This window comes from Peromyscus leucopus, chromosome 6 (genome assembly GCF_004664715.2).
Source record: "Peromyscus leucopus breed LL Stock chromosome 6, UCI_PerLeu_2.1, whole genome shotgun sequence".
Taxonomy (NCBI): Eukaryota; Metazoa; Chordata; class Mammalia; order Rodentia; family Cricetidae; genus Peromyscus; species Peromyscus leucopus.
This window is the reverse complement of record NC_051068.1, coordinates 125,266,777-125,294,523: the sequence shown is the minus strand read 5'-3', so window position 1 is coordinate 125,294,523 and position 27,747 is coordinate 125,266,777. Positions and strand designations below refer to the sequence as shown.

The 27,747-nt window shown below is 41.7% G+C and overlaps 2 protein-coding genes across 2 annotated transcripts in view; both read right to left on the bottom strand.

The window, feature by feature from the left end:
- Positions 1-27,747, bottom strand: part of Slc44a5 (solute carrier family 44 member 5) — a 290,765-nt gene that overhangs the window by 234,054 nt on the left and 28,964 nt on the right.
- Positions 7,278-9,318, bottom strand: LOC114699832 (40S ribosomal protein S19-like). Its single transcript, XM_037207240.1, is given in 2 exon segments — positions 7,278-8,438; positions 8,440-9,318. Coding segments are annotated over 2 exon segments (678 nt in total). The 5' UTR covers positions 8,860-9,318; the 3' UTR covers positions 7,278-8,180.

The following is a 27,747-nucleotide window of genomic DNA, read 5'->3' as shown; positions in this document are numbered from 1 at the left end:
CTACCTGGGGTGAGTCGACGCGTGTGGCATCTCCCTGGGAAGATTCCTGTCACACAACAGGGAGGAACTTTGGGTTGAAGACATAAATAATACTCAGTAAAATCAGATGAGTCCCCATATCTAGGGGAAGAGATGACCACCCTGATCCAGGAGGCATTTTGAACACTAGACAAGTCAAGAAAAGAACTTCCCTATGCCATACTATAGTTAAAACACTAGAGAACAATGAAAAGGTTTGAAAGCTGGTAGAGAGAGGAATTAAGCCACATACAAAAGGTAAACTACCAGAATTCCATCATATTTCTCAACAGAAACCCTAAAAACAAGGATAGTATGAAGTGATATATTCAAGACTCTGAAAGACAATAACTGTCAACCCTTATTATTATTTCCAGGCAAACTATCCATCATAATTTAAGGACAATGAAAAATATTTCATTATAAACACAAACTAAAGGAATTCAGGGCCACTAAGCTAGAGCTGCAGAAAATATTTGAAGGGATTCTCTGCACTTAAGAGGAGGTTGAACATATCCATGATGCTATACTAAAGAGTAAATCACACTAGAAGAGTAATAAAATAAGAGGAAAGCACCAAATACTACAAAATTACAGAAATTAATACACACCTATCAGTAATAATTTTGAATGCGACTGGACTCAGTTCACCACTCAAGAGATACAGGCTAGCAAGTTGGGTTTTTGAAAGCAGCTCCATCAGTTTGTTCCCTCCAATCAACACCACTGCTGTGGAAATCCGTTCCACCAATGGCTTTCGGGGTACAAACCCTAGGGTGTGGCCTTCTGTCTGCATATGTGACTCCTTAAGAGTGGAGGGAGTCGAGTGGTGTGCTCTCTCTTGGGTGGTGAAGACCGGGTCAGGCAGCATGAAGCAGCGTGTGATCGGTCCCCAGCTTTCCAAGGACTCTGCACCTGGACTTACCATGTCCTGTATTCGTAAGTGTGTTTCCCCATTTTGTATCTCAATAAATCCCTGATACCCCCTAAACAGACTTATACACCACCCCAACAAAGACAGACACAATCTTAGAATAAAGAGCTGGAAAAAAAGCAATCCGGGTAAATAGAACTAGAGATCAATTAGATGTGTCTGTTCTAATATCTGCTAAAACGGGTAACAAGCCAAAATTGGTCAGAAGAATTAGAGGTCTCTTCATAACGATTAAGGGGACAATCCAGCAAGAAGATATTACAGTTCTGAACAGCTTTTCACTGAACACTGGCAAACCCACGTACCATCTAACCAAACAAGAGAGAGAGAAGGAGAGAGAGAGAGAGATACTAATTAATAAAATCAGAGGTGAAAATGGAGACATTCATAAATTAAAGGACATGCCATAAAAAATTACAGCCAAGGGCTGGAAAGATACCTTAGTGGTTAAGAGTATTTGCTGCCAATGAATGGAAACACATGAACTATGAACCAAAGGCTGAGGGGCCCCCAGCTGGATCAGGCCCTCTGAATAGGTGAGACAGTTGATTGGCTTGATCAGGTTGGGAGGCAACTAGGCAGTGGGACTGAGTCCTGTGCTCATTGCATGAGTTGGCTGTTTGAAACCTGGAGCTTATGCAGGGACCCTTGGCTCAGTCTGGGGGAAGGACTGGACCTCCCTGGACTGAGTCTACCAGGTTGATCACAGTCCTCGGGGGAGGAGTTGTCCTGGAGGAGGTGGGAATGGAGGGTAGGCTGGGGGTAAGGGGAGGGGGTGGGACGGGGGAGAACAGGGGAACCCGTGGCTGATATGTAGAACTGAATGGTATTGTAAAATAATATATAAATATATATATAAAGAGTATTTGCTGCCTTACAGAGGACCCAAATTCAGTTCCTAGCACCCACATGGCAGCTTACAGGAGTAGTAATTTCAGTTCCAGAGCATACAACACACTCTTTTGGCCTCTGTGGCATGGTCAACATACATACATGAAGGTAAAAACGCTCATATGAAAATAAATAAATAAATCTTTTTAAAACTTACATCTTAATAAATTGAAAAATCTGAAATAAAGACATGAATTTGTAGACAGAAATGACCCACAAAAGTTAGGTGGAAACAAAAACTTAAACAGACTTATGGCAAACAATGAGACTGAACAGTAACGAAGAGGTGTTGTCCAGCAATAAAAATCCAGACCCAGACAGACTTGTGGCTGAACTCTCATCAGACCTTTCAGAGAAAAGGCAAAGCTTCTCAGGCTACTCCACAAAATAAAAAGGGCAGGAATGCTAACAAACTCACCTCAGGAGGCCAATATTAGCACTCTAACACCAAAACCAGATAAGGCCATAGACAAAAACTAAAATTATAGACAGTCTCTTGACTAATTATAGATGCAAAATTTCTCTATAAAAATAATTACAAGATGAATTTAACTGCACATAAAAAATACTATCAGATTGGCTTCATTCCAGGCATTCAAGACAGTTAAGTACACACAAATCAATAACTGTAATATATCACATAAATAGACTCAGGGACAGAAATCATATGACCAATTCAATAGACACAGAAAACACATTTGACAAAATCCAACATCCTGCCATGGTAAAATCCCAGAAGGCTGTAGTAATAAAAGTTAACATACCTCAGCACAATAAAGGCTAAACATGAGATAACTGTGGCCACCATTACACTAGATTTGAGGAAACATTTCCACTAAAATCGGGAGCAAGACAAGGATGCCCACTCTCTCCACTCTTAACCAATACAGTGCTTGAATTCTTAGCTACAGAAATAAGAGAATAGCTAAAGGAATCCAAAGAAGAAAGGAAGATGCCAACATATATCCGCAGATGACAGGATTTTACAATTAAAGCTATTCAAGAGTCAACAGAAAGCTCTCAGAATTGATCAACACTTTCATAAAAGGAGCAGGATAAAATGTTAACCTATAAAAAAATGCTGAGAAAGAAAACAATATCATTCACAATAGCCTGAAGAAAGAAAAAAAAAAAAACCATGATTCCTCAGAGTATACCTAACCCGGAAAATCAAATGTGTCTACAATTAATTTTAAAATGCCAAAAAAGTGATGACTCTAAAGGATAGAAAGATCTCCTGTGCCCATGGGTTGAGAGTCTTTGTGCTGTAAAAATGGCTATATTATTGAAAACAATCTATAGATCCAGTGAGATTCCCATCAAAACTACAATGTCATTCCAGAAAGAAAAGAAAAATCAATCCTAAGATTCTTAAGGAAGCACAAAGGACTCCAGATAACCAAAGCAACCCTGAGCATGAGCAAGGAGAACAGAGCAGGCTGAGTGTGTGCTGCGCTTGTAGAGGACCCAGTTCAGTTCCTAGCACCCATGTAAGGAGACCACCAGATCCAGAGCATCAGATGCTCCTGGCTCCCATGGGCACTTGCACTTGTATGCACACACTCACACAGAGACACACTCACATGGAGACATGCACACTAATTTAAAATAGTAAAAATATAAATATAACTATACCAGATTTCGAGTCGTACTACAGAGCCATCATAACAAAAACAGAATTGTACAAAATAGACACACTTGTCGATGAAGTAGAAATGAAGAATATGCTATGTCACTTGATTTTAGGGCAGATGGTAAAGAAATACTTTGAAGAAAGATTCTCTGATAAATGGTGCTTGAAAAATTCCATATCCACATTAGAAGAATGAGACTAGATCCCTATCATTTTCTTATGCAAAAAAAAAAAATCAACTCCAAATGCATCAAAAGCCTTAAGGCACAACCAGAAATTCTGAAACAGCTGGGGAGAGTGGGACAGGCACTGGGAGATGCAGATGTAGGTGAGGATGCTCTGGACACAGTCACTCAGCGGATAGTGACTTAATTGACAAGTGGTATTTCATGAAATTAAAAATCTCTGCACAGCAAAGGAATTAGCTGAGGAGAGGTGGTCTATCAAATGGCAAAAAAGTCTTCAATGATTCATGTGATGGAGGATCAGTATCTAGATTACACAAAGATCTAAAAAATCTAAATAAAAAATCAGACAATCTGGTCAATAAATGAATGAAATGACCAAGCAGTTTGCAAAAGATGAAATAAAAGTCTTCAATAAACATAAACATATTTTTTAAAGTTCAACCTCACTCACCAACAGAGAATTATGAATTAAAACTACGTTGAGATTCTCACCTGTCTAAATTGTAGTTATTAAGGAAACAAATAACAAATGCAGGAGAGGACTTAGACAAGGGGGATGCTTATAAGGTGCTGGGAGTGTAAACCGTGTCAGCCAGTATGGAGATCAGTGTAGAAATCTTTAAAACCGTCGCATAGAACTACCATGTGGCCCAGGTATGGACCATTCCTGTGTTTACTCCAAGGACTCTGAGTCAACGTATCACAGAGATACATGCATAGCAATGCTTGTTTCAGCACTATTATAATAACTAAGTTATGAAGCCATCCTTGGTGTCCTTCAAGAGAGGAACGGATAAAGACATGATATACACACACAGTGGAACTGTATTCTGCCGCAAAGAATGAAATTATGTCAGCTGAAAATAAAAAACTGAATGCATCTGGAGATAGTCACACTAAGCAAATTAAATCAGTCTCAGACAGATGCCATAAATTTTCTCTCATTTGTGAATTCTAGATTGTATATAGATGCATAAAATAGGTGCACACATATGACATAAAAGTAGCAATTAAACTATCTATGGCAACTGAGGGACCAAACAGGAAAAGAAAACAGAACAGCATGGGGGACAAAGGAGGAACAGGCTCAATGTATTGTGAATGAGAACTCCTGAACAGAAGCTGTGTCTGGCTGAGAAGAAAATCTGGAAAGAGTCCATGCTGCAGAGATTGATGGACCGACCGGAATGTCAGCGCTGTGGAGAGACTGGGACTTTGCAGGCTCAGAGGCTAACTACTTTGTGTCGGGCCAGTGTTAGCCTTCTGGAACAGGCATCCCTTGCCCCATTCTGCATCTGACCTAACACCTCATGATAACAAATAAAAACCTCTTAGGAGACTTAGCAGAACACTAGCCTCTGCCATCCGGAGCTTAGGATGTCAGCAGACAGCATCTTGGGCCTAGGGAACCACCCCTACCTCAGTTTACCTGCCTCTCTGGTGTACCCACAGTACATTTTAAACCTGTCTTCATTTGGCTTTTTTGCACTTTAAAGAAAGCTATAATGCTTCGTGAAACTGCTTCTATGTTGAAACATGGAATTTGGGGTAAACTAATCTGTGTTCCTGGGCCATGGTCACTCAAGGGCTCCAAAATAAACTCTCTCTTGTTCTCTTTATGAAGAGAGCTGTGGCCTTTACACTGACAGTTAATTACATGCTTGTATGGAAATGTTCTTATGAAACCGAGTATTATACACAATGAAAACATAGCAGTGATTTTTTAAATGAGTACTCTAGAGCTTCCTCCAACAGATTTTTGATAAAGATCATTCAAGACTTCTAATTGCTGATTTTCTAATTAATTTTCTGGGAATAATATTGCCAAAAATAAAATGTTCTGGTTATTTTATTATAAAGATAAATAGGTTACTTTCTATGATTTCAAATTGTCTAAAAACTAGCTGAGACATCACATTGCACTCAAAGCCACAAAAGTGGCTCCTTTTTTAAATACCAAACTAGTTTAATGTTTTCATAAGTAGTATATTATTTTTAGATAGTCACTTTTTCTTTGGGTATTTGACAAATTATATATCTAATTAGAGATACTTCTACAGAATATATAAATAGGTTTATATTTAACAATAAAAATGACAAACTAGCCCAGTAAAACAGGCTAAAGGATTTGAACAGACATTTATGGTAGGTACATTCCCTATCCCATGACAGGTATATATTCACAAGCACACAAACTGATATTGACCACAGAGGAATGCAACTCAAATATAAACTGAGATAATATTTCAGACTCTTGGGGTGGCCATCACCAAAAGAAAAGACAATGGACACAGGAGTGATGTGGCAGACCGAGACCCTTGAACATTGCTTGTGAGAGTGTAAAGTGCTACAGCCATTTTGGGAAACACTTTTTCAGATCCTCAAAAAAAAAAAAAGTAAATATGAGCCAGGTGTGGTGGCTCACACCTTTAACCCCAGCACTTGTGTAGGCAGAGGCAGGTCTCTGTGAGTTCAAGGCCAGCCTGGTCTACATGGTGAGTTCCAGGACTATAGAGAGAGACCCTGTCTTAAAGGAACAACCACAAAGTAAATATAGAGGCTAGAGAGGTGGTTCAGTGATAAAACACTTTGTCGTTATTGCAGAAGATTGGGGTTCAGTTTCCAGCACCCATATGGATGCTCAAAACTGTTTGTAACTCCAATTGTAAGATATCCAATGCCCTCTTCTAGTCTCCAAGAGCACTGTGTGCACATCACACACACACACACACACACACACACACACACACACACACACACACACGGAGGTAAAACACTCATACACATAAAATAAAAGAATAAATAAATCTTTTAAAGCAAACATAGTTACCATAATAGTCAGTGATTCTTGTTTTTAGCATATACCCAAAAGTCACGAAATATGTAGCCACAGGAAAATGTGCAAATTTGTTCATAGAAACATTATTCATAATAGTTAAACTGTGGAAACAACTTCCTGCAATCGACTGATACATAAACAAACAAATTCTGGTGTATTTCTATATCGTAGGATACTACATAGCTATGCAAAGCCAATGTAATATCCAAGTACACCCAAGCAAACTGCCCAAGTCTTAGGCAATACGGTGTTGACGATTGCCCAAGCCTATGACTATCCTAAATGAGCAATTAAATTGGATTCTTTAAATAGGTAAATGGTATAATATGCTCATTATAGTTTTAAAAGCAGATTTTCCACAAGTTAACATCCAAGAATTTTTAGGTAGTTTCTCTTTGCACACAAAACTGTGTCTGTGGTGGATTTGGTCTCCACTTTTTTGTGCCCAAGATTGAGCAATGGCCTCAAAAGACAGAGGCATCTCCATTCCCCTCAGACAGGTCCCTGAAGAAAATGTTCATTGGTCATCTGTCATATCAACAAGCAAAATGACATCTTCCCTGGACTTCTAACTTCATTCCACTTCATATGCATGACTCGTGTGCAGAAACCAACACAGAAATTAAGCTGACAAGTTGTGTACTCATTCTTAGTTAGCTTTCGTTGACGAACAAATTCTAACGAGGCTAAAATTACCTCTGATTAAAAAATGTTCTACCCAAGATCTATATGTCTCTGGGCTAGTGCTGCGCTCTGCTAACTGTTTAGTGGTGGCCTCCAACAGCACACATGTCAGTCTCAATTCCACGCATCGCTTTCATCTGAAGACTTTTTTCTGCATGATCCAAATTTACCGAATCATAATGTGTCCTTTGTAATATAAAAAAGTGGATAAATCAGTTATGTGTGATTATACATGGATTTCACAGCATACTTTCAGAGGTTATTATTAGTAAATTTACTGGCAAAAGAAAGGCAAGAAAAGAAATATTTTTATTATAAATGAGCTATGCTCAGATAATTGTTCAGATTACTCTTTTCCTACTGTATTATTTTCAACAGCATTTAATTATAACTGGCATACTTTGTGTGCACTGATTTCCAAACACTATCATCGTTTGTCTTCTGCCAGGAGAATGTCAGTACTGTGAGGACAGATACAAGTACTCTTTACTACTGTGTCTCAAGCACCAATGCATGCTCAATATTGACTTTGACCATTGAATTTTCCGTGAATTTAACACTGAGGTGTCATTGTTACTGGGGTGTCCCCGACAAGCAGCAATGGCCATGAGTCAGTGAGGAGAGGGGAGATCATTGTAACTGGGGTGTCCCCGATAAGCAGCAATGGCCCTGAGTTAGTGAGGAGAGGGAGACGAACCTCTCTGGAGATGGGCTCAGGGAACAGCATCTGCTTTCTTGCACATGAGGAACCACTTATATAATGGAAGCCTATCAGCTGTGGTTGGTTAGCACATCACATCTGATTAGATAGTGAGCCCTCCTATCACCAGGGTCTCTAGGTGGAAGATGTGGAGAGTGCAGACTCATCCACAGGCCAGCTGCTGGCTACTCACACTAGTTCAGAATTCAGAGTTCTGACTTCAGGAGCATCATGTACCATGCTTCTTATTTAGAAGTGCGGTGTGCCAACTAGGGTCATGCCTCCATTTTCTCCTATGCTGAGGAAATCTTGAAGAATCCAGCAATCATTGGCTGAATAAATTCAAAGCAAGGCCAGAGGTGTGGTAGGACACAGTTTTTTAATGGATGAGGCAACTTATTAACCCAGCATCCTTTGTTCTGGTGCTTCTCATTGGCAGCTGCCACCTGTCCAGTGATCCTGTCCAGATCTCTCTGTCCCTGGGGTGTTAGCTTGCATCTCCCATCTTGGTCATTTTCCACCATTTTCATCCCCTCCGGGGCTTGGAGGAAGGACCCGATGGGCCACAGTCTTGAAGCCTCTGCTGAAGTGGCTGGGTCTGACATCATTTCTCTGCTGACCTCTGTAGATCTTGGTCATGGAGTCAACCCCGGCACCACCTCGGAGGTACAGGTTCTGTGCTGTGGAAGCAGCTTCTCTGTAGAAACAGTTCTCATCAAAGGGGGCAAGCTCTTTATGTTTAGCCGGACTGACTGTGTCCAGGCATTCAGGGACTTTCAGCTTCCTGGACTCTTTGAGGAAGGCTGCCAGAGCTCTGAGGAACTCCTGCTGATTTACATCCTTTACAGAAACTCCAGGCATTGGGCTGCCAGCCAGGGGGAAGCACAGTAGCTCACGTCTTAAACCCAGCGTGGAAGGCAGACACAGGCAGGTTTCTGTGAGTTCAAGGCCAGCTTGCTTTACCAACCACATTTCAGACCTTGTCTCAAAATAAACAGCAACAACAAAATGCTGTACAAAGTCAAATCAAAATCAAGACCGGCGCCAAGGTTCAGCAAGGAAGGTTCACTCCACGCCTATAACCTGAGCTCAAGTCCTGGGACCCACATGGTGACAGGAGAACACCAGCTCCTGTGGGTGTCCTCTGACCGCCACACACATGCGTGGCACATGCAAACACACTAAATGTAATTTGAAAATATTTCCAAATTAGAACAGAATCAAATGCTTTGAAGTGGAATTATTTGTGTCATGAATCCCTCCCACTTCTTGCTGACCCATCTCCAGCGTACGTGAAGAAAGTTGTGGTACACTCAGCACAGTAAACAACATTTTGGGTTTTCATTTTCTGCCAACACATAATTTTAAATTTATTGCTTACTATTGTTATAATTTACCTTTAGGTTAATAGCTGTGGTAAGAAGAATTGCTAAATGGTCTTATTAATAATTAAAAAATAAAATCCAGAGCCAGATATTGAGGTGAAAACTGGGAGATCAGGGAAGCAGAAAGAAGCCAGCCACATTCTTACCACTAGAAATCCTCAGCCAAAGAGAGGCCTACTTCCTGTATACTTATGCCTATATACCTTTCTGTCCCTGCCATCTCACTTCCTCTCTCCACCCAGCTCATCACTTCCTCTTTCCACCCAGCTCTGTCACCTCCTGTCTGTCTGTACAGACTTCCAGACCTCTATGTTTAACTACTGCTGGGATTAAAGGCATGTGTCACCATGCCTGGCTCTGTTCCCCAGTATGACCTTGAACTCACAGAGATCCGGATGAATCTCTGACTCCCAAATGCTAGGATTAAAGGCATGTGCTACCATTGCCTGACTTCTATGTTTTATATAATGGCTGGCTTTTTCCTCTGATCTCCCAGTAAGCTTTATTTATTAGAGCACAAATAAAATATCACCACAAGCTATCAGATGATACATGTTGGAAAAAGTGAAAGGAATATTGTTACTTAGAGTTGCAGGTGTCCTTACCAAGTACCATCTTGATATAATATTTTTATTGTAAAAATGAAGGAAGGTATAAGGACAGGATGGGAAGATAAGTGTGCATGGGGGTGTGTGAGAGAGTGTGTGAGTATGTGTGTGAGCGAGTATTAATTGGTTGGTTGGTTGGTTTCTCTTTTCCCTCAATCCTCCTGTCTCAGCTTCCCAAGTGCTAGGATTATAGGCAGGTAGCCCTATACCTGGTAAATGAGTATAATGAACATTTTTAAGTGAGTAAAGGGGCCGGGGTATAATTCAGTAGTTGCAAAGGCCTCAGAAACACAACACAGACACACACAGAGAGAGACATAGAGACACACACAGACACAGAGACTCACAAACAAACAAACACACACACACACACACACACACACACACACACCACATTCCCCTAAACAACAGGTATTTTATTCAGAAAGTCTCTGTCTGGAATTATTTTATTTGTCTTTGTCTTTCCTTCTCTGACACCAAAACTGTGAAATACTCTACATTTAGATACTCTCTTTAATAATGTCTAGAAAAATTTTTACAAAGTAATAGCCAAGAAAACTTGTTCATAATGGTTGGATCGATACTTTAAAATAACACTGTAAAAGGCTAACCAAATAACCAAATGCATGGTTTCACAAGCTCTCCATGAATTTAAAAATCCACTTATAGATAAGGCACTTGTGACATTAGAGACAATAAGAGACCGTGCTATATTTATAGTGATACAACCATTTAATACAAGGTCATTTAATTACCAATATCATAATTGTTCCATCTCATTATGTATTGAGATATCTGTTTCTACTTTCATTTAGTTATCTATAAATTACATAAAAAGTTTACAACTCTGTTTTAAGTCAAATTTTGATAACTGCCTCCAACATCTTGATTGACAAAAGACATAGAGCCAATAGAGAGGGCAAGATGGAACCTGGGACAGTAGCACTGTGCTCTGAGAGCTTGGAAAATGTCTCTATTGGTAAAGTGCAAGCCATATAAGCATGCGGAGCCAAGTCTGAACTCCAGGACCCACCTTTAAAAAGCTGGGCTTCACTGCCACAGTTGTGACCCCAGTAATAGAGAGAGGTAGATGGCAGATCCCTGGGGTTCACTGGCCAGCCAGATCAGAGAGACCCAGGTTCAGGGAGAGGCCTTGTCTCAAAAAATGGAGAGAAAGGAAGACAACCCAGGTTGGACCTTTTGGCCACCACATATGTGTGCACACACATTCATGGGTAACTATACATGCCCACATGAACACATGCATATACTATAAATAAATTATTAAATAGAATCTGTATTTGCAAGGTTTTTTTGTTTGGTTGGTTGGTTTTTTGGATTTTTGAGATGAAGTTTCTCTGTGTAACAGTCCTGGCTGTCCTGGAATTCACTCTGTAGACCAGGCTGGCCTTGAATTCATAGAGATTCACCTGCCTCTGCCTCCCAAGTGCTGGGATTAAAGGTGTGCACCAGCACTACCTGGCAAGGATTTTGTTTGTTTGTTTGTTGTTTGTTTGCTTGTTTGCTTGTTTTTTAAGGAAGACAGAATATTAACCAAAATTGTATGAATTTACTTGCTTAACATTCTTGTTGTGGAAGATATTTCAACCTTACACATCAAAACACTACAAGTACACATCTGATATAATCTGCAATGAGATACGCCAGTCACTTATAAACAAACCACCCTGATGCAACAGAGATCACAAAATGCTCTGCAAACCACAACACTAACCCTGAAGCTGCTTCTGGGGAAACTGGAACTATCTCTCCATTTGGGAGAATTACATTCTAATTAACCATTCTAACTTTCTGCTGAAGTGATCCACTGGGGTGAGTTAAGAGCAAATTGGATTCTCAAGTACCAACAGGTGCTGTCAAAAGCTCTGGACACAGCAGTGAGGATTCTGCAGATAGACTGACTTCTTCACATATGACCCCCAAAGGGATCTCAGGCTCTTCAAATGACCTAGAAGCCTTTAAGAATGAGAGAATGGATGCTTTTATGTGTATGTTGTTGCCCATTACAAAAGTCTGCCTATGGTCTCCTGAATGTAAGTTTTGCTGAACTTACCCACCCACCAGTTCTCTAGGCAGCCCTGGCCTTTCAGATCCTCTCTGGTGAGGGGAACTCCTCCACTTCCATCTGAATACTGTTGAAATGATGCAAAGGATAAATTCCTCCTGAAAATGTTTAGCCAGACCCCAGCAGGAGACTAGTGGGGACAATCAAGCTCTTACGAACTGGGAACACTCCCTGAACTCAGAACTGCTGTTGGTGTGCCAACGACAGCAGCCCTATAGCCAATGCCTCACCATCAAGTGTGGGAATAACTTGTCACAGGGTGTCCACTGCTGTGAAGAGACACCATGACAACTCTTATAAAGGAAACATTTCATGGGCCCACCTTACAGTTCAGAGGTTTAGTCATTATGTCACGGTGTGAAACATGGTGGCGCTCAGGCAGACATGGTGCTGAAGAGGTAGGTAGCTGAGAGTTCTGCATCTGGACCAGCAGGCCGCAGAAAGTGGATGAGACACACTAAACCAACAGAGCCACACCTTCTGTCTCAGTGAGGTTTTTTTATTGCTGTGAAGAGACATCATGACCATGGCAACTCTTATATGGAGAGGAGTTGAGGGTGGTTTACAGTTTCAGATGTTCAGTCCATTATCATTATGATGGGGAGCATGGCAGCATGCAGGTAGACATGGTTCTGGAGCCAAGAGTTCTACATCTTGACTCAGAAGTAACAAGAAGTTGACTGAAACATTGGGCAGTATCCCGAGCATAGGAGACCTCAAAATCCTCCCGACAGTGACATACTTCCTCCAACAAGGCCACACCCACTCCAACGAAGCCACACCTCCTAATAGTGCCACTCACTATGAGATTATGGCGGCCAACTACATTCAAACTCCCACACCTCCTACTAGCTCCAGTCCCTATGGGGACCATTTTCTCTAAGCCACCACACCTGCCAAGGAAATGTATTCATATCCCCCTATTATATGAGGATGGGATTATTCTGTAGAGGGATTGAACTGGTGTAAAAGTTTGTCCAGGACAGGTGGATCACTGTCCATATTAGAACTAGGCAGACTCTCCTCCCAGATGGCCAGAGCCAGTTTGACACTTAGTGCATACGTTTTTCTGTCCTTCACTCCAGAAGGGAGAACAGAAAGCATTGGGCTCTCTTTGGTGTCCGATCTATGTTCAAGCATTGACTCAACTTTCACTTAATAATTTTGCTGACTCTTTTTTTCTTTTTGAGATGGGGCCTTGTGTAGCCCAGGTTGGCCTCGAATCTGCTATGTACTCAAGCCTGTCCTTCAACTACTGACCCTTCTGCCTCTACCTCCCAAGTGTTGGGATTACGGGCAAGTGCTACTGTACCAGTTCCTGTTTTCCTGGGGATTGAACCAGGGCCTCATGCGTGCTCGGTCCACACGCGCTCTGCCATCAGGGCTCCTCCCACAGGCCTCTGCAGAGTCACGCGTGCTCGGTCCACACCCGCTCTGCCATCAGGGCTCCTCCCACAGGCCTCTGCAGAGTCACGCGTGCTCGGTCCACACGCGCTCTGCCGTCAGGGCTCCTCCCACAGGCCTCTGCAGAGTCAGCTGCTCCCACCATCGCGTGCTCGGTCCACATGCTGTCCACATGCGTGCTCGGTCCACACGCGCTCTGCCGTCAGGGCTCCTCCCACAGGCCTCTGCAGAGTCACGCTGCTCGTCAAGCCTCGCGTCCTCCCACAGCCTCTGCAGATAGCGTGCTCGGTCCACACGCGCCTCTGCTCCGTCCAGGGACATGCGTGCTCGTCCACACGCGCTCTGCCGTCAGGGCTCCTCCCACAGGCCTCTGCAGGGTATCTCTTCAACTGACAGCTTCTTGTCACAGTGAAAAGAATTCCTGCCTCCAGGAGCTATCATGGGAGTCAAAGAGGACAATGTATGCCAGAAAGAGACGACATGAATTTAAAATCCTTTTCTTACCACAACCAGATACAACCTTAGAAATTACACAGTAGCATTTTAGTCACAAATTCTGGGGATTTAATTTGGCATCTAAAACCTATTAATGTAGAAGGTGTTACTTTTCGCATTGATGCATTATTCAAATGTTAAAAAAAGGAAAAAAAAAAACAGTCCCATCTTTAAATAGCATCCGTTCCACATCAGGCACATCTGCTCATGACAATGAGCCTGGAATGTTATCCAGTAATGAGACAGCTCTGAAGTCAGTGTGTGAGCTGTGAGAACCTGAAGGAAGTAGAGGCATTCCTCAACGCCTGATGATTAGCACTTCAACTTACAAAAATTTAAAAGGGACATGAGGAACCCCAATACTGGTGTGGTGGTTTGAATGAGAATGGCCCCCATAGGATCATATATTTGAATGCTTAGTCACCAGGGAGAGGAACTCTTTGATAAGATTAGAAGGATTAAGAAGGGTCAGAAGGGCTTCTTGGAGGAAGAGTGTCACTGGAGGGTTGGTTTTGAGGTTTCAAAAACCCAAGCCAGGCCCAGGCTCCCTCTCTGCCTTCTGTCTACAGAACAGGATGTGAAGCTCTCAGCTACTGCTCCAGCACCATGGTTGCCGCCATGGTAATAATGGACTAAGCCTCTGAAACTGTAAGCAAGTCCCTAATTAAATGTTTTTTTTTATATGAGTTGCCTTGGTCATAGTGTCTCTTCACAGCTATAGAACATAACTAAGACAATTAGCACTAAGTGAGGATAAAGATACATGTGGTAGTCATCTGAAGCCTACTTATAACACCAAAAGCCCAAGTGATTCAGAAAACACTTCTGTAGATCCACATAATCAATGCTAATAAAAATGCACTTAGTTTGCAAAAGTCATGTGACAGAGTCTGTGAACAAAAGGTTAACTCCAGGGCCGCTAAACCAGAATCTTTTGTTTTGCTCACAATCGAGCTAAGCAATCATTTTAAGCAGCCAGGCAGAACAGCACGACCTCTCGGATTCCAATCTCAGCTTGAAAATATATCATGTTGGGAGACGGTGCTTTTATCGTCTGTAACAACCTTTTATTAAGATCTTTGTGAGGATACAGCTAGGTTTTTAAAAACTCTCTCAAATATGTGCGTGTATTTGAATGGGGTCAAATCGCATTACTGCGTCAGCTTGAAACACTACAGAACACATCAGAGAAGTCAAAGGGTGTAACTGAACGTTGGAATGACCACAGGTTTGACTACAGCTGAGAAAGGGTTTCAGAATGAATGTAAGAAATACTTTTACATACTCCAAAAGAAATAAATAACAATATCTTACCTCTACTATTATTTAAGACATCCAAAGCCCCTCGGTTCTATAGAGTGGACATTATTGCTGTTTTTCTTCCAACATGGAAAAAGAGATTAATGAAAAAGGCGCTTAAGCAACCTGTCCAGCAGCACATAACTATGTGTGGATGTTGAGAGACTACTCTTTTATCTGCTCTATCACACTGCTTCATCCCTCCCTCTCATGAGTCAGTACTGAAGAGAGGTGTTGACTGGCTGCAATGGTGAGCATGTAGTCCACAAAGTCCCATTCCGGCTCCCGAGACCCACAGTTATATGATCTAGAAATAGGTGAGTATGCCTATAGTCATGATTTATGCAGGTATTTAGACAAGCCTGGTCTCCTCTATGATAACATGTTGATCTTTTTTTTTTCCTGCAACTAAATCTAGACATTAAAAAAAAAAAATGCCAGGACTACTTCCTTAACTATAGCTCCATGTTTTATATGGCAACCTCAGAATTTTCTCAGAAAAACTCCTGTCTGGAACTAGAAGCTTTTGCATAAGTTCTAATCAGAACTATCTGCAGCAGCCAAGCGGCAGAAGCCCGACTGCATTACTACAAACCATGAGCAGCAGCGCATTTGTCTACAGAGTGTGGGAAACCGGGAGCAAAGCATCCAGAGTCTTCTGAGTGATTCTTATTTCTAAGTCCTAAGGAAGCGGGATCCCTGTGAAGTTGTCTGCTTCTGTGTGGCCATAGAGAAGGAGCTCTGAAGTGAGTAAGCAAAGACGCAGAGGACTAGAAGGATGTGATATCTGCAGCTACTGCAGACAGCAAGGACAGGAGGAGAGAACCCTGAAGAGACACAGAGAGTGAAACAAACGTTTAACATTTAGGGCTTGTCTCATCAGAGAGGTTTCTACTTCCTTGCAGTAGACAAGCAGTTCATACAGAGACTCACAGCTGTATAATGCCCATATCCCTCCCCACAGAGCTCAAGGAATGTTATGGAAGAGGGTGCAGAAAAACTGTCAAAGCCAGATATGGGGAAGATTGCTTCAAAACAGTGCTGTCTAGATGATGGAAAACTATACTCAAGAACTCAGCAGTCGTGGTTGCCTGCACAAGACCTGTACTAGAACAATCCAGTCAACATGGAGAACTGAGGGAAATGGCTCAGGGGTAAAGCACTTGCTATTCAAGCCTGATGAATAGGGGATCAATCCAGATCCCCAGAACTCACAAAAAATAAGCCAGATAAGCTAGGGCTGGCAAAATGGCTCCATGGGGAAAGATGCTTCCTGCCAAACCTGATGACCTAGGTTCAATTTGCATGACCTCCAAGTAGAAGGAGAAAATCAATTCTCATGGGTTGTTCTCTGACCTCCATACACAAAACCATGGCATGCATATCTATCTATCTCTTTCTCTATCTATCTGTCTGTCTGTCTATCTTCTCTATCTATCTATCTGTGTGTGGGTATGAAAGAGAGAGAGAGATTAAGCCAGATATGGTACCATACATCTATAATCTTGCAAGATGGAGACAGGAGACTCACCAAGAAGCTCACACAACAGCTAGCCTAGAGGACAGCAGCAGAAACAAGACCTCACTGCAAAACAAAGTAGAAGTGAAAATAGACCCCAGCAAGTCTTCCTCTGGCCTCTACACACAAGCCATGGCACATAAGCACATGTACACATACAACATACACATACCATATACCACATACACACATGCAAATACAACATGCACAAAGCATATACCACACACTTACATATACCACACACATGTATATATACAACATACATAGCATATACAACACATACACATAATATTTTTAAAAAGAGTAGCATGAGTGAAAGATAAGGCAGTTCTTACTAAAGTTCTTGCCAATAACTAATAAGCTATCTAGTTAACCTGCCCTTCAAAGATGCTTTGAATTTCCACTCACAGAGTGCGTGCTTGCTTCCTGTCAAATCTAACCCAAATTGCATGACTTATTTATCACTAATCTCCATCCATATTCATAGGAACAGCTCCTACAGTTTCAATTAGTCCTGTGTATGTATCTGGGTTTTAATACTTCCTTCAACTTGTTTCACAGTTTTTCCTCCCGTAGGATGGCAAGCTTCTCTAGAGTCAGCCACTCCTGCTGAGCTGGGAGGGTCTATGTCCAGCCTGTTTTCTACAAGTGCTTAGCCCCATAATTTTGTTTTCAGATCTACTCCTCTGTCCATTTCAATGATGAACTCCTACTGAAGTCACTATCCACAAATAATTGCTCACACCCGTGAAGCCCATGACATGCACAGTTCAGTCTCAGCCAGGCACACAAACTCCCGACAGGCAACATTTGTGTCTATCTCACTATTCTCTCCCCCACGAATTCCACAGGCCCATAGTAAGTGTCCAGTACAATATTGTTGGTTAAGAGGATTCAGAGAGCGATAACGAAAGACCTTCTTCAATTTATGGCGTTCTACCTGAAATTTCATTAAAATGATAATAAAGAAAAGATTTAATCCAAGGTATCTTCATTTGAGGTCTCCAGAAGGAAGACTCTGAGATAAGGGGTCTTGAATAGAAGCAATTTATATGAGATTGACCCCTAGAAACATGGGCAGAAGGAGGAAAATGAGATATAGACTGTCAATAAAGGGTCCCTTAGCAAACAGTATCCCTGTAGGCATCTGGACCTAATGCCATTAGCACTGTTCCAACAGAGGTGAAAAAGCCAATGCTTACCAATTCCCACTAACCTTGCTTAAGGGGTCATTCTCGGGCTCCACAACCCTGTCCTGAGGGTGGGTGGACAAATCTCCAAAAATGGAGGTGTTAGAATCTAGAAGATGGCGTGAATGCTGGGAAGTAGAATTCAATGAAGAGAACCCACAGGTCCCCAAAGGGGTGGGGACGGTGTCAAAAAGACATAAATGTTTAACAGAGATGTGGAAGTCGATGGAAGACCAGTGACGGAGAAATCAGAGAATGTAGCTCAGAACATAAAGCAAAGGAGGAAGCCAGGAAGGATGCGAACAATGGAGAAAGACCCAGTCCAGTTTACAGAGTCCAAGCTGAGACCCTAGTCAAGAATAAAACAAGGATTAATGCAGAGGCTGTGAACTACAGCCCATGATCTATTTTTGTAAGTTTTCACATATTTGAAAGGTGGGGATCCTATTTTGTTTTCTCCTGGTTTGATTTTGTGATGCTCAGGTCCCGAAGCATGCCACACCAGCACTCTGTCACTGAGCTGCAACCCAAGACCAAATCATTGTTTCATTTGTTTATCTTTTGAAAATGAATATATAATCTACAAAACCTAAATTTAGCACCAGGCTATTACAGAAAACAATGGCTGAGCCTAGTTGATAGGGAGGTCAACAAACATACAAGTCTTGTTCCATCTTTGGTAGTGTACTGCCTGAAGCCAAGCACTAAACCCGTACACAAGATAGACAGGTGATAGATGATAGATAGATAGACAGAAGATAGATGATAGATGATAGATGATAGATAGATAGATAGATAGATAGATAGATAGATAGATAGATAGATAGAAGATAGATGATAGATAGATAGACAGAAGATAGATAGATAGATAGATAGATAGATAGATAGATAGATAGATAGATAGATAGATAGATAGATAGATATTTTCTCTAATAGTGCTAGGGAAAAGTAAGATAATGAGATAATTAAAGTCCTCTTTGGCCTGGTAACAAGGGATCCCCAAGATTAATAGCTAATACTCCATCCATTAAGCAACAGGCGGGGGTATTAATTATAAAACTCTCATGCCCAGAGCCCCTGGTTTCACTCTCACAAAGGAACAGTCCACCAAGAATACCAGACACTTTACTAAAGTTTGCAAGATATAGAAAATCTTTTTTTTTAAGATATACATGACCTAGCAGGAAAAAAAATAACACGCAAGAAGCAATGATAACATGGTCAATTTACATAAATTTCAAGATAATATTCTCAGACAGTCTCTAGAAAATGTTGACTTCAAAAACAGGATGAAGATATTGTAGAAAATAAACACCAGTAAATAAGAGTGTCGTTAGCATGTCTGTGTGTGTGTGTGTGTGTGTGTGTGTGTGTATAATTTAAAGGATATATTTAAAGACAGGATATAGACTGTTAAAACACAAAGCCAGATGTGGTGCGCATGCCTGCAGTCCCCGCACTTGGGAGGATCAGGAGTTCAAGGTTGTCTTCAGCTATGTAATGAGTTCCAGGGTAGTCAGGACTATGTAGAGAGACCCTGTCTTAAAAAAGGAGGAGGGGGAGGAAGAGAGAAGGAGGGAAGGATGGACACCAAAGTCCATACCTGTGTTACATATAAAAGTAACTAAATGGAGGTGCTAAAGAACAAAACAATATCGTGTGTCTGTGGTGGTGTTTGCTCCGCCCACAACCTTGGGCTATACAGGAGGCAGGGTTTCTTGCCTTTGTATGTGACCTCTTATCGCATGAGGATGGGATAACATGTGACCCTTCTCCCTTTCCTTTTAAGAGGTCACGTACAAGGGCAGGAAGCACCGCCTCCTTTGGACCGTATAGCCCAACCATGGGCAGAGCAAATACCACTGCACATGTCCTGTGTCCCACAACATCAGGCCTTGGGGCTGGAGAGATGGCTCAGTGGCTAAGAGCAAATGTTGCTCTTGCAGAGGACCTGGGTTCAGAACCACCAGTAACTCTAGTTCAAGGAATGAGATGCTCTTTTCTGAACTCTGTGGACACTAGGCACGCATGTGATACACATACAAGCAAAACATTCACACATGAAATAAAATGAATAAATCTAATAAAAATTTTCTCACACTGATTTTCTCACACTTTCAAGTGGTGTCGTAGATAGACTGCAGTGCAGGAACCTAACCTCAAGGACGTTCTGACAGGAAATACACGCTGAAGGCTGGCAAGATGGCTCAGTGGGTAAGGCCTTTCTGTGTGAGCATGAGGACCTGAGACTGAATCCCCAGGATCCACAGAAAAGCTGGGCATGGCTCCAAGTGCCTGTAACTCCAGCCTTGGGGATAAAAGTAGGGAAACCTGGAAGCATACAGTCCAGGCAGCTTAGCTGAAAGGTGAGTTTCAGGTTTCTGTCTTACTGTTTCTGTGGGAAACAGTAAATCAGAGAGCGACTCAGGAGGGCTTCTGATGCCTTCGTCTGGCCTCCATAAGAAAACACATGGACATATGCACCTACCTGCAAATGCACTGTACACACACACACACACACACACACACACACACACACACCAGGGCCTCGGGATAGACTTCCAGCACTGGGGCCACAGATGCACGCCACACCACTACACCCATCTTTTCTGTGAGTGCTGGGGATTTAAACTAAGAGCCTGGTGCCTGCACAGTTGATGCTTCACCGTGGAGTCATCTCCCCAGTGAACCCCTCAGGATGCTGTAGTAAGGAGTTATTCTGTCACAAACCTTTTCTTCTGCAACCCGAAATTCATGCAGTTGTAAAGAAAATATAAATCTTGTTAAATATTGATGATAATAGCTATTCCGGGTACTTAACTATGCCCTGGCAGTGCTGAGAAAGTGAACTGCTTAACACTGGAAGTCCAGAAACAGATCTGCCTCCGAAGCAGAACTGCCTTGTGAGTCAGCGCCAGTGGCCCCCACCTCCTTGAGCACATGTGATCCAGCTCCTGCTCCTCCAGCTCTCACACGGGGCCCTGTCCTTTCCCACATCAGAATCCAGGTGATGTAAGAAAACCAAACAATAACTGGGACAGAAAAGACTGATTATCCATATATGAACATTTACAAGACATATACTTAGGGTAAAACAGGATCACGGGCTGTGTGTGTGTGTGTGTGTGTGTGTGTGTGTGTGTGTGTGTGTGTGTGTGTGTGTACAGCTGTGCACAGTCCTCTGGGAACACGAGCAAGGACAATGACAACCAAGAGGAGGAAGGCAAGTACTAGGTGAAAAGGAATATGATTACTCCTACTTTCAGAGAAAATATACAGCAAGTAAACACACTAAATTCTAAAAGATGTTTAACTTACGTCTTAGTCAGGGTTTCTATTGCTGTGAAGAGACTCGGTGGCCACAGCAACTCTTAGGAAGGAAAACATTTAATTGAGGTGGTGGCTCACAGTTCAGAGGTTCAATTCATTATCATAATGATGGAGAGCGTGGTGGCCTGCAGGCAGATTACAGTGTTTCTCTATGTACTTCTCACCACATATATTACTATTTTGAGCATGAAATAGAACAAGTTTAGACTTTAGTACTTTAAAATCATGAAGTGATTCAGTGCACAATGTAAAAAGGAAAAAGTAGCTTTAAAGTATATTTGTATTAATCATTTGAGAATTTTGTACGATGTATTTTGATTGTATTCACACTCAACTCCTCCCCTTAACCCCCTTCAGACCCACCCACCCACCTCTAGAGTTCCCCAGATTTCATGTTCTCTTTTTGCTTGTTTGTTTTTGTTTGGTTGGTTGGTTTGGTTTTTGTTTTCATTTTGTTTGTTTTTTGTTTTGTTTTGTTTTGTTTTGTTTTGTTTTTGAGACAGGGATTCTCTGTGTAGCCCTGGATGTCCTGGGACTTGCTCTGTAGACCATGCTGGCCCTGAACTCAGAGATTGCCTGCCTCTGCCGCCCAAGAGCTGGGATTAAGGGTGTGTGCCACTGCTGCCACCCAGCTATGTCCTCTTTTCTTGAATAACCCATTGACTCTAAATTGTGCTCTCCCTATAGTCCTGGGTTTGGGGTCCTCCACATGAACACGATTGACCTAGGTCTCAGGAGTGAACCCACCATTATTATTTTGCTAAAGAGACACAGCATAAAAGTGTTCCCTGAATTCCTGTCCCCCTACCCATATATTAGTGAAGTTCTCAGTACTCATTAGAAGTTTGTAAAAGTGCGGAGAGTTTATATAAATAAGAAGGGTCAAGCTCATGATGGGGAAACCCACAGAGACAGCTGACCCAAGCTCATGGGGGCTCACAGACTCTAGACCGACAGCTAGGGAGTCTGCCTGGGACTGAACTAGGCCCTCTGCGTGTGGGTGACAGCTGTGTGGCTTGTTCTGTCTGTGAGGCCCCTAGCAGTGGGACTAGGATCTGTCCCTAGCATATGAGCTGGCTTTTTAGAACGTATTCCCTATGGAGGGATGCCTTGCTCAGCCTGATGCAGGGGAAGGAGTTTAGTCCTTCTTCAACTTGATATGCCATGCTTTGTTAACTCCCGTGGGAGGCATGGGGAGGGGGGCAGGTAGAAAGAGGAGGGGGAATGGGAGGAGAGGACAAAGGGGTAACTGTGGCTGGTATGTAAAATAAATTTTAAAAATTTAATTTAAAAAAGTACATAGAGTATCTATAGAGTTCTCAGTCACAAATAGAACACTTATATCATATTCTCTCTCTCTCTCTCTCTCTCTCTCTCTCTCTCTCTCTCTCTCTCTCTCTCCTAGGCTCATGGACCACTGTGTAAAAGGCAGCAAAAAGACTGTAAGAAACAGAGTCAGAGAGACCAAAATGAAACAGTGAACATTACAGACCCACTGTACTCATGAAAAATAGATTTTTTATAATGTCCTTATTCTGATGAGACCAACTGCCAAGTGACAAATGAACCATGTTATTGACTGTGAACCATGTGTACACTGACTTGGTGAATGTATTACTCAACAGTTAACAGTATGTCAGCCATTCATTTACAAATACATATTTATTCACAGGAATGTTGTGCCAATACATTAAATATTTCCTATGAGCTAGTAGGAAATGTATCCAAATCCTATATGATATTTGAAAAGTAAATAATGTTTGAATTCTCTAATTGTTGAGAGGAGTCATTTACAACAGTCTACATTAATGTGAGCCCATGTAGTTCCAAAGTATACACTGAAGTTGCAGTGATTTATCTTGCTGAGTTAAGAGAGGACATAGTACAACAGGTGTTAGCTGGCTGCACCTGCGTGGCGGGATTCATTGAAAAAAGCAACCTTAGCAGCTGTGTGCTGCATCAGCCATCATTACCATGACTGGATGGACGGAAGGACCTGAACACCCTGCATAGTCTGAGGCGACCTCGCTGAGATGGGGACACCTGCACAAAGATCTGAGAGAGGGATGAAAACATCTGGAAGAAGAAATAAGGACCTACAAGAGCGAAGGCCCCGAGGCAGGAAGATGTCTGCACAACAATTCTGGGTTAGCAGAGAGTCAGGGCAGAAGGAGAGCTAAAGGAAAAGAGAACAAGTGGGTGATGATCAGGAGATGCGGGTTTGATTCCCAGAGAGACAATAAGGGAGATTTGAGTGTAGAAATGGCACGGTATGAAATGCAGCCTTCTGCTTTTTCCTAGCTGCAGCTCTGCCCTTTCCTGAGAAGTATTTCTGATACATTGGAGCTGGATGTGGAGGTTCAGTATGGGAGGTTGAGGCAGGGGAATTCCAAGATGAAAGTCATCCTGGGCTATAAAGCCAGTCTGAGCTAAAACCCTGCCTTAAAATAAAAGGAATCTTCATTCACACATTCAGGCACATCCTGCTTTACTGTCCAATATCTCCCCTGAAGATTAACACTATATAATACACATTATATGATTTACTTACTGATTTTGATTTAAGTGTGTGCCTTCTTCAACTACAGTATAAATTACTCGAAAGGCAGAAATGTTCTTCTGTTTTTTGTTCCAGTGTATATCCCCAGGGGCCAAACTAATAGGGAAGCTATAAATGTGTATCAAGCAATAGAGTTGAACAAGTTAGCAGGTATCAAATATCAGAAACTCTGGGACACATGTAAGTGGGCAGTACGTGTTGCCCATTGCTTCCCCAGGAGACCTGTTTACACAATCACCCCACACTTTCTAAGTCTTCCCTTTACATGTTCAGCAAAAGTCACATCAGCTTCATGACTGTTTGTTGTTTCTTAATGTTTTCCTTTTTACCTTGTTTTTTATAAGCAATAATCCCACCATTAAAACTTCATGACCAGGATCTGAAAAGATGGCTGAGAGATTAAGAGCACTGGCTGCCCTTCCAGAGGTCCTGAGTTCAATTCCCAGCACCCACATAGCTGTTCACAACCATCTATAATTGTAGTCCCATGGGATCTGGTGTCCTCTTCTGGTGTGCAGATGTACATGCAAACAAAACTTCCACATACATAAACACATCTTTAATTTAAAAAAATCCTTCACATGGTCATAAAGTTTCAAAGAACTTCCCACAAGGATGACCTATTAGAAACATAGCTGAGATAATGAGCAAAGTCACAATTCTGACATTTTTATGTGGTTCTGGAGATGGAACTCAGGTCCTCTAGTTTGCAGGGTAATGCTTTACCAATCAGCTATCTCCCAGAAGGCAATCCTATATCATTTATAGCACTGATTAAGCCTAGAGAATTTTGCACAAGGTGAGTAAGCCAGTATAAGTGAGCATGATTTCACTGTTCGTAGACTGTGAAAAAGACTCTCGGAAGTAGAGAGGAGAACAGAAGTCATCAGGGGCCAGAGAGGGGTGGGCTGATGATCAAAGTATTCTGAGCTTTCATTTTACCTGAAGCATGAGCTGTGCTTATGCATGCAGCAAGAGACTACAGTTCACAGTAATGGACTATACACCAGAAAAATTTCTAAGAGACGATATACTAAGCATTCTCACCACAAAACAATATTTGAGGTGATGGATATGTTCCTTAGCATGGTTTATTTTTTCACAACATATGCACACATCAAATCATTGCATTGTACACGGTGAATGTACACAATTTTTATTTATCAATTTAAAAACTGTCTATATTATTAGGTTTGGGGTATTTAGAAATAGAAATGTACTAAGATTAATAAATCTATATTTGCTAAAATAAAACAGTCTGAATTCTGTTCAACAGTTGCATATTAGGAGAGAGAGATGAAACCAAATAAAGTATAGGACTCATATGTATGAATATGCCAAAATGAACTCCATTACTTTATATGCTAACTTAAAAATTAATATAAAAATGGGAGGCCACCAGGGAGATGACTCAGCTGGAAAAATGTGTGTTTGTGTAGCATGAGAACCTGAGTTCAGATACCTAGCACCCACATAAAAGCAAGACTTGGAGCCGGGCGGTGGTGCCGCACGCCTTTAATCCCAGCACTCAGGAGGCAGAGCCAGGCGGATCTCTGTGAGTTCGAGGCCAGCCTGGGCTACCAAGTGAGTTCCAGGAAAGGTGCAAAGCTACAAAGAGAAACCCTGTCTCGGAAAAAAAAAAAAAAAAAAAAAAAAAAAAGGCAAGACTTGGGATGCTTCCCCTCAAACTGTTGGACATGGTATCCTAGAAACACCCAAAATATTACAATCTATCAGCATTGTTCTATGTTGCCCACAGAACATGATAGTAAGACCCTATTGCTGAACATATCACACATGTTGGTCTCAGGACATGGAGAAATCAAGTTGTACCAACCTGCTTACTAGCTCTCCTAGTAACAGAAGGTGCCCTATAGGCTGCTGTAGGGGATTCTTGTGGACTGCAGGAATGACTGAAGTGGCAAGATAGACACAAGGGGCAACAGTGGCCCAAAGGTTATGAAAGTAACCAACCACTTTTGAACTGGACCACAGGAGACATATACTGTGGATATGTACGGGTACTGATCCTGTGAATCCGGCCATCGTTGGGAAGTTCATAGGCTCCAGGGGTAAACCTACAGCTACTTTTTTGCTAAATTGGTATAGTATCAAATTGCCCTCTAAATTCATAGCTATACTCATAAACTAGAGTAACTCTCCAACCTCATCAGAGAAGTTTCTTTGTTCATTAGATAGCAGTTAATGCATAAACTCACACTGGCCATTACGCAGAGAATAAGTATCTATGGATTGTACAGCCACAAATGGGACATCTATATCACATTACCTGCCCCCAAAACTCAGGGACCATCAGGAAAGAGGGACCAGGAAGATTGTGAAGAGCCAGAGGTCAGAGAAGACCAGTGTCATCTGGATATGACAGGTCCACAGATTCATAAACTCACAGAAGCTACTGTTATCTTCACAAGACATGTACAAGATCAATCCAGTCACCATTCTAACATGGAATGGGAAGGAATTCATGAGTCTCCACCCCCAACAAGGATGTATGTATAGTTGATGGCTTCTGGGAAAGGGAAAGTAGCGTGTGTGTGTGTGTGTGTGTGTGTGTGTGTGTGTGTGTGTGTGTTTCTAAGATGCAGTTAATTTTTAAAAATGTAAGCCAGCCAAGGTCTAGTGAATGGCCCCACATCCATGAGTATATAGGCATCACCAATTGGACTGGGGGTTATAAAAGAGATAATAGATGATAGATAGATAGATAGATAGATAGATAGATAGATAGATAGATAGATAGATAGACAGACAGATAGATAAGGGAGAGGGGGTGGAGGACACAGTTGGTAGGGATTAGAAGGGTGTGGAGGATCTGGGAAGAGTTGGGGGGAGTAAATATGATCAAAATATGCTGTGTGTATATATGAAATTCTCAAAGAAAAATATCTTTTAAAAAATCTTGGCATGATAGCACATATGTGTAAACCTAGCATTGGAAATCCAAGGATGGGAGGATAGAAATGAACAGATCCCTGCAGTTTATTGGCCAGCTAGTTTATACAACACAGTAAACTCTTGTTTCAATGAAAGATTTGTTCTTTAAAAATAAGGTGGAAGGCCAAGCATGATAGTTCATGCCTGTAATCTCAGCATTTGAGGTGTGGAGACAGGAGGATCAGGATTCAAGGCCCACTTCATCTACATAAAGTGTTTAAGGCCAACCTGAGATACACAGGACCCTGTCTCAAATGAACTAATAAATAGGTAGAGAGCAATTGAGGAAGACACTCGGCCTTCAACCTTTGACCTAAGCATACATAAAAATAATTAAATGTAATAGCATAGTGATTAAAATAGGCTTTAAATGTTAGTTATGAATGAAATAATTAACTCCACAGTTTAAATTGCTCAAGGTAGTAGTCATCACTCAAAAATGAAATGGACTCTGAATTATGATCATCATAATTTACCAGAGGAAGGGTGTCATGTTTGGGTAACAGGGAAAGGTAATACAGAACAAAAAATAACTCCTTGACTAATCAGCTGGATTGAGCCAGTATATAGACATTTACAACACTGACTGGAGAATAAGAATAAACTGTGGGTCACTGAGCAGAAGATCTCCTGCTTGTTTCCTTACACTAATGTATTCCTTTCCCTCATGAATCCTAAACAAATGCTCTTTTCTCACAGACCTAATACATTTTACAAATGCCTTCCCCATTAATTACACATCTTGTCAACAGTCACATGTTAAGACCTAGGAAAGCTTTTCAAAGAACAGAAGATGAAGAAAGTTTTTACAAAAGATAAGGTTTAGTTAGAGGAAACAGAGTACACAGATGGATAAATCTGAAATGACTCTACAGAATCTTACAAAGAAAAATGGTGAAGCCAAAATTCATCTGCCTATCTTTAAAAAAAAAAAGCCTGGCAGTAGTGGTACACACCTTTAATCCCAGCACTTTGGAGGCAGAGGTAGGTGGATCTATGAGTTTAAGGCCAACCTGGTCTACACAGTGA